This window comes from Coturnix japonica, chromosome 8, assembly GCF_001577835.2.
Source record: "Coturnix japonica isolate 7356 chromosome 8, Coturnix japonica 2.1, whole genome shotgun sequence".
In the NCBI taxonomy this organism is placed as follows: domain Eukaryota; kingdom Metazoa; phylum Chordata; class Aves; order Galliformes; family Phasianidae; genus Coturnix; species Coturnix japonica.
The window spans coordinates 20,145,009-20,158,907 of record NC_029523.1 but is presented as its reverse complement, the minus strand read 5'-3'; the positions used below and the strand labels follow the sequence as shown (position 1 = coordinate 20,158,907).

Genomic DNA, 13,899 nt, shown 5'->3' with positions numbered 1-13,899 from the left:
TGTAAGAGGAGGTGCTATTTTATAGGCTTGCTAATTCTGACGTGTCCTTTTATAAGTTGTTGATAGCACTTGACAATTCATTAGTAATAAAAATGAGTTGATTAAAGATGGTCAGCTCTAAAATCTTTTTATATGCCATAACTTGACTTGATTGAATGCCAGACTCTTACTAATTGCTTAACTGAGCTTTCTTGGCATTTTTGTCATTTCATTTCCATAATCTAACCTGGGGCTGGATCATTCACCCTTGTGGGAAATGAATGTGTGTTTAGGCAGGTGGCAGGGAATCCTTTGGTTCAGCAGTAACCTTCACTCATGAAGTTCCTGCTAATTCTCAGCTGTGGGGCAGGATCACACAATGATGAGGTTTTTTTTGGTTCACAGTAATTTTGTGTGTTCAGTTGTACAAATGCCTTTGCATGCAGATGCCTGGGGCTGTACAGCAAGCTTCCTGTGTTGAAAGAAGAGAGAGTAGGAAGTTCTAAGGACACTCAAATCCCTATTTGCTTATATAGAGCTGTGGTGGATGCTCTAAGATTATTCTCATTTGCCTGTGGTATTCATGATCTTGTGTTCTTGTGTGTGTTTTTCAATATTGCTGCTTTGAGATGTGGCACTTGTATGTAAAATTCTCTGCCTCGTATGCTCAGTCCATTTTGTATATGTTGACAGATGCTCAGTTTAGCAGGAGGTGAAGGTCTCAGAGATGCATGGGCCTACCAGTCCATTAGTACACATGTGCTGCTTGACCAGGAGGTCCAGCTGAATCCCACTGCCTACAATCAGTCAAACTAGACCTGCCTCTTGGCAGCCCTGTGCTTAAGAGGTCATTGAAAAGAAGCAGATTATAGGAGACAACCCACAGGAATCAGATGCTGCTCTGGGAGTTACAGAACAAAGGGGACTCTTGATGGCACTGTTACAAGCGAATAGTTATTTGCAGCGTAATTGATGGATTTTCAAAATATATTCACAAAAAAAAGTGCCACAATTGAGACTATGAAAAGTTAGCATGAGTGAAACTTCCAGATCATGACTGGAATTTGTATTGATGCTATACAGCATGGTATGAAAACTCTTGAAAATTGCTTTTGACTAAGAAATGTATCGAAATGAAAGTCAGACCTTAATTGTTGCACGAAAGCAATATAATCATCTGTAATTGAATTGTCAGAAATGCAAATGTTAGCATCTTGACATTTACCATTGCTGTTCTGTCTTTTCTAATTATCTTTATTAAAGGCTGAAATTAACAAAGGAAATGGCTGAAAATTAGGAATGGTTTGTTACATTAGGTGACATTTACTTCTTTGATACCCTTTATCTTAAGTTGGGGCTTGATGTTCAATTATTGTCTCTCTTCTAGGGAATTGCACCAAAATTGAGATTTTCGACGAGCTTCCTCATTACAGAAAGTCTGTTAAGCTCAGGAAGGAGTCACGTACAGGTTAGCATAATTTAATTGTTTGCAATTTAATTTCTAGATTTAATATTGATAGCCTTCGTTCCAGTTTTTTGCATATGCTGTGCACTTCAAACTTTTCTCATTCTTTTGTTGTGGTTAAAGCAGCTGTCATGGGTGCTTGACGATTTGATTAAATTTTTAATCGAGAAGGAGTAAAGAGTGGGTTTGGTGCATGACAGTAAATGCTGAGAGTTCCTTGAATCTGAAACAATTATCACCTGCTATTTGCTATGATCAGCCAGAGTATCAATCCCTGGTGTATTGTAGTGGGAAGATACCTTCTTGCTGTCTCTTACTGACACTTAGAATTAAGGTGGGGCGATGAAGCTTAGTGAAGTCAGAGAAGGTATGTTATCAAAAATAAACCAATTGTTTTCCATAATTATATCAGTAGCAACAATCAAAATGAAGTTTTCTGTTGCAAAACCTATCACTAATATTAATCTGGAAATGCTGCTTCTACAGTGAGTAAAGCTAAAGAAGTAGCTGAAGAGACTAGGGAGAAATACCCTCTCTGATATGTTAGCTCATTTGGTATCACTCTTCTCTGGCCTCACTGGTGTGTGTCAATAGTTTCCTGGGACACTGTCAAGCGAAGTTACTCTTACATGTCCCTCCTTCTCTAGTTTATTGCAAATGGTGAAGCATCAATCAAATGGAAAAACAAAAGCAGCAGTGAAAATTAGCGTATTTTTTGTTTGGGACAGTTTTACACTGTGGCTCACTACCAGCTGCGCAAGTGCTAGCGCAGGCACAAGGAAGCAATGTCAACTGTGTATGTGATGCCTGATTCACACTATTTTAGCATTAAACACATACTCAGCCTTGTCTTTTTTCATTGTTACATACGTAAGGGAAGACACAAAGGTAAGTTGGACATTTTATTCCTAGGTTCCTCTGAACTAAAATAGTGCGTGTAACATTCGTACTTAAGAATAATGTTAACTTCATTATGCTTAAAAAATAATATAATTCTGGAGAAATAAATCTTGCCATGCTTTTATTTTTGAGCTTTATAGCATGGGAATTTGGGCAAAATTTGGCTGAAAGGCCTAATTGTCCATTCAGAGTCAAAACATGCTGCTAAGTAAGTAGTCTGATAAAAGTTGTATAATCTAAAATTCCTTGACCTATAAAGCTTTCAGTGTAATTAAATGTGCGTTTAATGCCAAGAATTGCAAAAGAATGATAATGTATTTCGAATAAAACTTCAGTGCTGGAGTGAGTTTCACAGACTTTTAAACTGGTCACTGAAAATTTGATAATTATTTGGAAGAGGAGCTAATCTGAATTGTTAAGTAGGCTTTGCCAGTGAAAAACAAGCAAGCAAACAAAATCCTCGTGTACTGTACTGTGCACAGGGAGCTGGTGAGGGTGATTGAAGATGATCTTGGGAAGGTAGTTTGTTGTTTTTGTTTGTTGTTTCAGAGTACAGTGAATTTTAGGCAACTTTACATGATATTAATGGAGAAGAATTTTAAAATATGTATTTTAGAAGCTTTAAACAGATGAAAAAGGCTGCACAATTTTGTATGTCCAATCCAGATGAAGCTTGTGTTAAATGAACTTGGTATGAAATTCAATTTGGTTTTTTTAGTCTCTGTATGCTAAAGGAATGAGCAAACTAATTGAGTGAAGTATTAGATTCTTAACTTCCAACATGTAGTCATGTGTGTTTTAACCTTCTTTTGGATTCTGACAAAATGGTAAGTACATTGTTGTTTTTTAAATTGCTGTCTGATTACAGTTTTGAGAGGAATTTCAGCTGACATATAGCATCAGTTTCTGTTGAAATTATTAGTTCCCTGTTTCTGTTATTGTCAGTGGTCTTTGTTCTGCATGCTGTCAAAGCAGATAATTTCCCTTTTTCACTTCAGGATGACTTGAATTGGGTACATCACTCGACTCCAAATGGTAAACTGCAAACAAAGTTACTGAAGAAAAACAGGCTTTCACCTAAGAAAAGCAGGCACAGTGTAGCAAGGAAGAACTATGAGCAGCCTACAATAGCTTCCAAGTCCCGTTCTCCATCTCCATACACCAAAAGACGAATGTGTGAGCTGTCAGTAGAAGCCAGGCAACGACTGGCCCACTTAAACCTTGGTCCTTACGAATTCAGAAGAGAAACTGATAAACCTCCGTTTGTAGTTAGACGGGTATGTATTCTCTACAAAGTGCTTCTAGCTTAAGCTGAGATCAAACATTGTTCTTTCACTGAATGCTGCTCCAAAAATTCATTCATCTCTTAGTTTAGATGAATAATTTTTCTCTCCAGTCTGTCACATAGTTATTTAAATATAAAATTAACTAAAATAAAATTTCTTTTATCTGTTAGTAATAGACAAAGATCAGATTCTTTCATGAATATCTTGGTTAAATTCTCTGAGGCCCCATTTCTTTTTTTCCACCACGCTAGACAGGATAATAGCTATATAAATTCAACTTGGGAGTAATTGATATTAGTATTAAAAAATCTTGAATAAGACTTTAAAGAAGTGTCTAGTCACATTAAGAGCGTGTACACTGCCTCTTTCAACTTTCTGTTAGCATCCTATGATCTTTGAAACACTTGCTTTACTCAAAGCTACATCTCTGGTACTTTGATTTACAGCTGATGACTTGCTTGCATTTAGCATCTTCATGAGAACTGCATGTGGAAGAACTGTTCTGAAATTAAGCAGTTACTTAAAGAGTTGCACAGCCTCCTGGATGAACATGTTCTCCTACAAATTGCTTTATTACAATTCTGCCCTTCTCTGTCATAAGAATATCACAGAGAATGTGTAGAGGCCAAGATGGAATTGTTCTGACTCTGTGCTGTGACATGATTTGTCTACAGTTTTGAATGTTTGTCACAGCCATTGAGATAACGTAGCATTTAATGTGTTTGCCTCTCACATATTTCGTTTTTCTTGTTTATGTACGAGTCGTAATAGCTTATCAAATTCTAAAGTTCTTTCACAAGTTTTCTTATGCTTGTAGGTACTTTTTTTAGAACTTCAAATTAGTCTTATTAATTCATTAATTATTCATCAACCTTCTATTTCTCTCTCTCTGTCTGATATTTTTCTTTTATCTCCTGTTAATCAATTTTTCTGGTTTGTGATCTATAGGTGAAGTTCACAGTTAATTACAACATCTGTAAATACTGATTATTGATTTTAGTTGCTGTTATGTTTGTACAGGAAGGAAAGTTCTTGTCTCTTAATGTACCATTTCCTGACTCTCATGGCCTTTCTAGAATGAGGATGCTTCTTTTAGAGCATCTTTTGAGGTCTCTTTTGGTTTAGCAGTACTACGTTGCATGGCCATTTAAATTTAAGTATGTTGAAATGTAACTTTTTTTTAACTAGAAAAAGCAGCACTTTGGAAGGTCTAACAATTTGGAATAAATATGTGGTATTGTATAGTCTTTAAAAAGATGTCTTCAAAAAGACATTATATATGGACAAACGGTCTGCATTATTATCCCTTTAAACAACATGACATTCAGAGCTTTCTAGAATTTTCTAGAACAGTTTGTGTTTATATGCAATAATGCTAATTATATATATGTTGATAACATTTTTAAATAGTATTTGAATAGGAATAAGTTATTTCAGAAAGGACTGGATGTGGTCTTATGAATAAAACCAATTAAAAATATGTATAGAGATTGAAACATCTGATATTGCACCTCTTAACAGTAGTTTTGTTTCAGGTAGAACAACCTAGTGCTGAGGTTTATGCCTACTCTACCCTGCCAGAAGGCACGATGGAAGCTTGGTCCAAGGTAACACCTGGTCAGTATTTAATATTGCTATCTCTTGTTAATGATTTTATTTTATAGTTTAGTCAGGTGGGTTTTTTGTTTTGGCTTGAAACAGTCCCTAATGGAGAAGTATCTGCTCTTCCTCAATAGGAAGAATAAGTGTACTGAATAACCCTACTATTGCTAAAGGTGGGTTTGTATGTTTCTTTATCTCAGGAAATTTGGAACATAGTTCTACATGATAGGAAAGTAGGAGCAGAAAATACCAGAGTCCAGGTAGACACACTGTTTCAGTCCACCTGTCAGGCCTAGAATGTTGATCATTTTGAAATTCAAGAGCTCTGTTGCTCCAAAAATAAAGTTTATATCAGCAGTATTTGTAAGTGGATCTGTGGCTTACTATTATTAATGAGCATCCAGAATGCAAATGTGTGTCTCCTTTCACTGGCAACAGTAACTGAGTGTTCCATAGAGAATGCAGGACAAGAAATTTCAATCTTACGTTTTTTCTTTGTAATGGTTCTGGGTGCAGGATATTACAGTTTCTCATTCTTGTTGGGATCATGCATATCAGTCTGTTGTAGAGAGGTAATGTAATAGACCTATTATCATCTGATACCATTATGTACTTACAAATGAGTTGATGGTATCTAGCCAGTGGTTAGGAGAATGAAACCTGCCTCACTACTAATATCCAAATGGTGTACTGGTCGTGTTTCTGTGTCTTGAGACTTAACTCTACTTTTTATAAAGTATAAATTCCTGTGATTACAGTACAGTTTAGGCAGGTTTCACTTTTGTGCAGGTAGGTGATAATGGGTTGTCTTTACGTTGCTTTTATGGCATAGGAGTATCTCTTTGGGCTTGAGTAACAGTATTAGGGCTGCTCATTACAGAGAGATACAACTGATGAAGAAGGCAGAGTTAATTGTCACTCACTTTGGGGTGAGGTGCCTATTGACAGTGGTCAAACACCCTAAACTGTTGTGGATTTAATTGTTCCTCCACTATTGCTTCTGTGGTCTTTGCACTTCTGCTTGTAAGTCAGTGCTGGGTGAAGGAATGAAGAGGTGATCGGAGGAGAAAGAGGTGACTGTCAGGAAGCTTGTTGCGAAAAGTGTGGGAAGATCAAGTAATATGAGATTTTTTTTCAGACTGATAGAGCTTGACTTTTTATTGATTTAGGTAGCTTAGGAAAATGTGCTACTTCTATGTAGAAGACTGCTTGCACTGATTTAATGTTATTAACATTGTATTGAATAAAATGTGAAGTCACTGTCTTCATCTGAAGATAGTGAAATATTACTGGGAAGGCTTTAGAATTTCACAGTCTGTAATAATAACTCGGTTTATTAATGTTTGGGAGAAGAGGTAAGCTGTTTTGTAAAAGATTTTATAAAATTCAGGGCATTCAAATTTTCTTTTGAATTTCCTCAAGGATTCAATATTTTTCTTTCTCCAGATCTTTCTCTTCTTGGCAGATACAAACCCAAGAGAGCCAAAGTGAGTACTCTGTAGTGCTGCTGTTTACATACTGGTTTTTGGGGGGAAGCTCTGATGAGAAGGTTTGTCCTGCGTAGGTATTTTTGAAACTGTCTACTCTGCTACCAAAAACAAGACAAAGGATATTTAAAATCTGATATAACTCTGTGTATCCCTGCTGATGGGTTATTTTGAAACACAAATGGAAGACAATACTCTGTAAGATGTCCATGCCTGTAGGTAAAGGACTTCTCCTTGGTATTAAGGCTTGTGATAAGACTGTAGAAAAGCCTTTAGAAGCGGCTTATAGTAATCTTCTCAGCAATTCTGAGATCAAGCTTTTTTTCTAGAATATTATGCAAAGGTAGCTCAAGTACAAATGGCAAGCCACTATTTTGTCATTTCACATTTAATCGTTAAGATTTTAGCTGCTTTGTAAAAAGTGGATCTAAAGATAATGTCAGGATTCTATCTTGTTCTATTGTAAACCAGGGTAAAACATGAAGACGCATGGTGCATTTCAGATTAAGAGGAGCTATGAAAGGAGTAACTGGAATAGTATAAGATTGACTAGAAGATAAGCAGATAGTTGGGACTTTCTCCTGGAGGAAGAAAATGTCATGGGGAGAAAAAGTCTAAACAAGGGTCCCAGACTGAGGAGAGACTGAGAGGTCTGAGGTTCATTGGTGTAGACTCTTGGGCATCACTCTGAATCTCTGAGGATCCTGTGAAATGGACTTCAAACTATGCAGTCAGAGTAAGAAGATAGAAGGCCTGAAAATCAGGCTTTACCATAATGTGGCTTGTTAGATATCAGGGGGAACACTTGCTAGTTTCTGTAAAATGGGGATCTTTGCTCTTCTCCAGCAGGTAGATATTCCTGCATGTATGGAAAGCCTGTAACCCTTTAGTTTAAAATACTGTACATCTTGCTATTCATAATACATTTTAGTAAGGGTTGGTGTTTTTTCTTCTTGTTTTTAACAGGCGAGATCTACTCATGGGAAAGACTATGGCAGTTTTTCGGATGTTAGTAATGAGGATGTGATCTCTGGTTCACCCAACAGATTGGCCTATTCCGGTCGTTCATTAGTGCATTCAGCACCTTCAGCATTTCAGAAGCATTCTCTAAGTTCTGTACTAAATCGATCTTCTCTGAGGGAAAGGTAATGACCTGTTTTTGTTTGTGAAATTCTGGAATCATTAAAAAGAGCAGTTGATAACAGTACTTGCATGACTATAGGTTTCGTGTTTCGAGGTATACAGGATGAAAAGACAGGAAATCTTTCCCCATCAACTACCTTGTATTTGACTTTTTATCAGGAGCTGTGCTTGCCATCACCTCTCTCCTTAATGAATACAATACAAATAATATGGCAATAAAAAGGATCTTTGACCTCTCTGTTGCTGACCTCTCTGAAGCAACAAAGCTTCTGATTATATGTCCACCAAATGTGAAACAGACAAAACTTAAATAGGTAAATAATGTTTCAGAGGGCATTAGGCTATCAGGAATAAAAATATAGATGTATGTCAAGCAGGATGTTTGAGGGCTATTTGGAAGCCTTTTTTCCTTCTCTCCTTTTCACCTTAGTGTTTATAAGTATGTACTTCAAATATATGACTAGTTTGAGTAATGTCCATGGGCCAGCTTTAATGGAGTTAGTATGTCTACAGACTGAGATGATTCTTTTGCTTTGTTTTAAGCTGAAGTATTGGCCTTTGTAGCTATTGTGTGTATATTCATTTCTGTATATATTCACTTTTCTTTTTTTAGTCCTCCAATATTAATATTCCCTAATTTGGTGCTTTTCAATTCTTAGGTGAGTATGTAGGGCAAGTATAGAAGTTGCAGCCTCTTGTGAGGGTGCAACAGAAGTTTCAACAAGCAACAGCTTTTTTGTGTTTTAGCGCTCCAATCCTTCAAGGAAAGTATTGCCTACTTCCTGCTGAGTAGAACATGTCCTTGGTACACAATGTTCTTGCTGTACATTTGGCTTAATAGGTTACTAGTTATCTTTCTGAGAGTAGAAAAGTTTATACAAATCTAGGCCTGAATAACCAAGTACCTAAAACAGCTTGAAGATGCTGGGGATCAAATAGATGTCCTGTCCTTGATTCTGAAGTATTTATCTAAAGCCATGCTCATGTATGTGTTTTGACAGCATGTTCGCACTCATTCCAGACACTTCTCTCCGTATTATCATTGGTACTTCATTTAGCAAGGGCTCAAAGGGTGTGTTTTGTAGCCTACACATACTTTAATAACTTTTTCTCCAAAAAAGGAGAACTATCTCAATTTTTTTCTTCAAAAACAAAAAATGACAGATGGCAGGTGGGGATTGAATTTTTTAGTACTCACAGAGATCAAGTTGGTAATTTAATGTCTTCCTCTGCTTGAAAACTTGCATGGTTGTTGTTTAGTGTAGTAGTATTGCCTTTGAGCTGTTACATGAGAATTAGGATGTGGTTGGGTTTGGAGGAAGTGTTTTGTTGTTTTTTTTAATCACCTTGTCTACCTTCTTGTGTGATCTATCTCCCCTTCTGACACTGTGCACTGGTTGCCTGTGTCTTGTTAAGAGACGAGACTAATGGTGGTTATTTATTTGGTATCTAATAGTATTTAAAGATGACGAAGTCTTTTGTATGGATAGCAGGAAAGTCTTGTGTGTTGTGAGCCAGTGTTACTCAGTAAGTTAGTCATTCTCTAGGTCATCTTAAAATCATCTGGGTGTTCTTGCCTTTTCTCATTACCAGTCCCACTCTCCAGAAGAGAAGTAATTTTTTGAAGTTACCTTTTCTTTTTAGAACAAATATTCTTAGCTCTTCAGAGGTATAGCATCTTTTTATGTTAAAGACCTGGGTATTTACTTCTGAGATATAAAAAAAAATAAAAGGAAGAGTATATTCTGGAAAGATAACAATGGATTTAGCTGACTGTAGGCAGAGACTTGGAATGAAAAGCATGGATCAGAGGTCAATGTTTGGAAATGCATGCAAATGCTATTCTATAGATTATAGAAATACAGTGAAAATCAGAACTATTGGATGTATGGCAGTTTTAGAGTATTTGCAAGAGTCTTATCTGACAGTGATTTGATGGTTATTTCCTCAATCTCATTTTGAATTACAAAGACAAATAGCTTCACATATACATACATACTGTTTATTTGTCTGATCAATCCGTGGTCAATACAAAACTTAACAACTTACCTCCACCTTTTCTTTCTTTTTCTGTTTTGAAGCGAGTATGAAGTGAGTGTCTGTCACATTGGGAGTACTTCCCCTGAATCCTGCTGAACAGTTGTTAAGCTACCGCAGTACCTTTTGGTATTGTAAAAGTTTGGGGTCTTGCATAATGTCCTCTGAGGGATTTTGCATCCTTTGCAGCAGTTTCCACTCCTTTCATGTGAGCCTTTGTTGAGAGATCTCAAATCAATGCTCTCCTCTTTTCCACTGAAGTTGAGCCAGAAGCAGAACTGTAAACAGATTTACTGTTGGACATGACTCCGAAGTTTTGAATATTTATTTTTCATATTTTGTTCTTATGTTTTTCATTATTTAGGTCATTTCAGGAAAGCTTTTGTTGTGTTGCAAACTGACTCAAAATAGAGTGATGAGGCTGTGCATCTTCATGCCCTATTTTGATTTTATCTTCTATGCAAAGCAATGATGCATGCATGTTCTTTCCTGTTTATGATGTCTGGACAGCTTCAATCAATGTGTTTAAAATGTTATTTGCCCCCACAGACTGCTTGTTTGTGCATAGATGATTTGTGAAAACGTTAGAAATGCTGCAGAAAAGGAAACTTCAGTCCTTGCTTTCATAGTGCCTGTATATCGTTGTGCGTGCCTAGAAGGTGGTGGTTTTCTTGGGGACTTGCAAGCTTTGCCTTCCTTGCAGCACTGAAATCTGCAGAAAATACAAAGTTAAAGTCATTCTTCTGTAAAGATAAGGCAGCTAGTGATAGAAGTCCTCTGAATGGAGCTGTATGATGGCACAAAAGGAACTCTTTTCTCAAGAGACTACAGCAGTCATAGCAGTATTTGATCATTTCTCCCATGTTGAAAAACAGAGTTATTTCTCATGCATTTGAGATCAATAGATTTATTTTTTTTTATTATCTGAAGAGTAACCATTTCCAGAGCAAAGGCCATTCCAATGTCTTTTTGAGGTTCTGGTTGTTCTGCTGAAATGTGATCTTAGTTCCTGTAAAATCTAACAGAAATCTAAGTTCTGTTTGAAGCAAGACAGAGGTTAACTGTTTGGATCAGATAGCTTCTGTAATATTCCTATACTGGTTTTCTACCATCTCTATCATCCTTTTTCAAGTACTAAGGAAGTATCGGCTTGCAATGCCATACTGGATCCTGCTAAATCCTGTCTGCAGGTATTTTACCTTATATTTCAGAAAGTGGAATGCAACCTAACCTAAGGTTTACTTCTGCGAGAATAAATGTTTAAGTCCTGAGAGCTTTCTGCCACACATTGGAACTCTAAAGAGTTTAGCGGGCTTTTCAGATGGCAGCGTGCTCTGGGAGGGGACTGCAATTTGGTTTCCTGCTTGATTTTAGCCAAATATTTTGGAAGTTTTGGAATTCAGTTTTACAGTAAAGTGGTTCTCAGATCTTTTGAGTGTATCATTTCCCCCCCTCCCCCCCCCCCTTTTGAGGAATCTTTCATATTTTGCATTTCTCTAAGTTGAATTCTGGGAGCAGCACTCATAGATCAGCTCTTCTATACCTTGCAAAGACTGTAGTACAGAAGCCTTGTTTCATGTGTTTAACCAAATTCTATATTATTTATCAACTTCATTGCTCAGTAGGGAAGTTTGAAAGTGATGTCAGAACTTTTTTTGCATATGAATAAACATATTCAGAGAAGTGGGAAAGCTGCCAAAGAGTACAAGAAAGTGCAACCCATTACTGACATCCTAAACATCTAGGACAAGAAGGGCTAGAACTTTTGGTGGGATGGTTGGGCTTGTGGTTGAGATCTTGAGCTGAAGTTGTTTCTGCTTCATAGTGGGTATTCTGGCATTGTGAAAGCAGCATTCTTCCTTCACTTCAAATATTGTGAGTATAAGGATTTTCATATTGTTACATTTTTGTTACAATTCATAAAAGAGTATGTACCAATATAGACTCGAAAACACTCTTGCACTTGTACATCTGCATCTGTACTAAGGTTTATAGCCATAGGGTATTTGAAGAGCAGGCAAAACAAAATTGTATCCTTTATGAAGTAGACCAGTAAAACTGTTAAGTGCAGCTCAGCTGTTCTGTTGTGCCTCCACTGCAGACCAGTATATATTGAAAACTGAGTTCATCTTGCTAGATTACTACTTCATGCCCTTTTGAGCAAGCATAAAGTAACTTCTCCACTTTCTGTACATGCTCATAAACATCCTGACTGTAAAATCTCTGGCTCTTTTTCCATTTCAGAGTTAAATATATTTGGGTTTTCTGAGAATCTCTTTTGCTCTGTGTGCAAATTCCTGTAAGATTGTTGTTTTTGAGGTTATACTTAGTTTAAGAGTTATTTCTTTTCTCCCTTCCCCCCAATTACAGCAGCATCCTCTCCAATTGTGAATTTGGTACCGCAGTACTTCATTGATTTCTGTCCTCTGATAGTTTGTCCTTGTATGTGGTTTTGCTCAGCATGAAGTCTGTATCTTTGAAGCTGATGAATTCTTCATGGAGGCCAGATGCACAGAGTTGTTCACAAGGCTGGGAGGTGTGATGGTGAGGGAAGGGGTCACAATAGGCATTGCAAATATCTGCAGCAGGCTTTTGCATTAATTCTACCCATCTGAAATGTATTAGTATCTCCCACTGAAATGTGATATTAACATTTTTGCTATGTGCAAGTGAATGATTGGGTTGTCTGACATTTGAAAATTCCTATTTATTACCTCTCTCAAGTTTGCAAGCTGCTATTTTGCAAGAGTATGCGGATGAATGTATTCTGTTTGTATTTCTAATGGAGTATTTCATCCTAATGGATTAAACTGTATGCAAAAAACTGCTTTAATCTTTAACACAAGACCTAGACTGTGCTTGGCTTCTTTTTTCTTCTATCAAGGTAGATGTTGTCTGCATGACCTTAAAATAAAAAAGCCTTATCTCATAAAGAGTATAAATGCCTTTAGTCACATTACAAGGGAAAATGGTTCTGTTTCCTTGATCGTACTCGACACAACATCTTTGAAATTAATCTTGAGAAGTTCTCTGATTGATCTGGCTTTTTCTAGGTCACTGAGCTATATTTCCAAAGTGTTTATACAATCTATTGGAATCAATAAACAATTTAAACTGATGTAACTGCAGAATGTTTGCAAGTCCCGGGGAAAATTGAAAGTATGACAAAGAATACAGCTGTAGAAGTTTATTTTGTTTATCAGGACAAACAGTCATTGAAGTGAAATGACTTTCCTTTCAATGTTGCAGTACAATACTGACACCTTAATCACAGAAATAAGTAACCAGTCATTTTAAAAACACCTTATTGGTCATGTTAGGCAAACGGAATCTCGTTGTTTATGGCTTAAGAAGCTGTGCTCTTAATGCCTGCTTCTAAAATGTTTCTAGTAGGAGAGTTAGCATATCATGAAGAGGTTTCACTTCAGATTATGGGTGCTACATTTCAAGGCAGGAATTTATTTTACTTTGCATTTTGCTGGATGTAAATATTAACGTTATGACTTTAAATGTGCTTTAGACTCGATAGTTATTACTAAAATTAGACAATGGCAACACCAGCAAAACTAATTAAAATAAGCTGATACTGCTTTTAATCATACTTAAGGTTTTGATTCTATTTTTCCCTTGATAAATTAAGTTTGGGATGTATGTGAGCAGCCAACATTTCTTATACCACAGCGCACACTAGTGGATTGATCAGTGAAATCACCTGGAGGAGGAAATGTAATGGTTCTTGATTTAAGTAATTCGATTTCCTTCTTGCAGACGTAGCCAGATATTTTCTAAATGAATACAGTAGCAAGCAGTGTTTTCTTCTTTTCAAAAGTAAATGCACATCTCCGAGGATATTTGTAAATTTGAGATTAATAACAATGATCTGAAATCTTACATAAGAATTTCATAAAATTTATTTCCCTGAGGTAATCTGTTGCAACTTCTCACTGCCAGCAACCTGGATTTGGAAGAATCAGCAGCCACTGTATATATGCGAGGGAAA

General features: G+C 36.6%; 1 protein-coding gene across 1 annotated transcript in view; it reads left to right on the top strand.

The window, feature by feature from the left end:
* SPATA6 (spermatogenesis associated 6) overlaps positions 1-13,899 on the top strand; it is a 37,800-nt gene that overhangs the window by 10,794 nt on the left and 13,107 nt on the right. Inside the window, exons 6-10 of the mRNA XM_015870510.2 lie at positions 1,367-1,447; positions 3,343-3,621; positions 5,166-5,247; positions 6,679-6,719; positions 7,686-7,864. Coding sequence (XP_015725996.1) covers positions 1,367-1,447; positions 3,343-3,621; positions 5,166-5,247; positions 6,679-6,719; positions 7,686-7,864 — 662 coding nt within the window. The remainder of the gene's footprint in view (positions 1-1,366; positions 1,448-3,342; positions 3,622-5,165; positions 5,248-6,678; positions 6,720-7,685; positions 7,865-13,899) is intronic.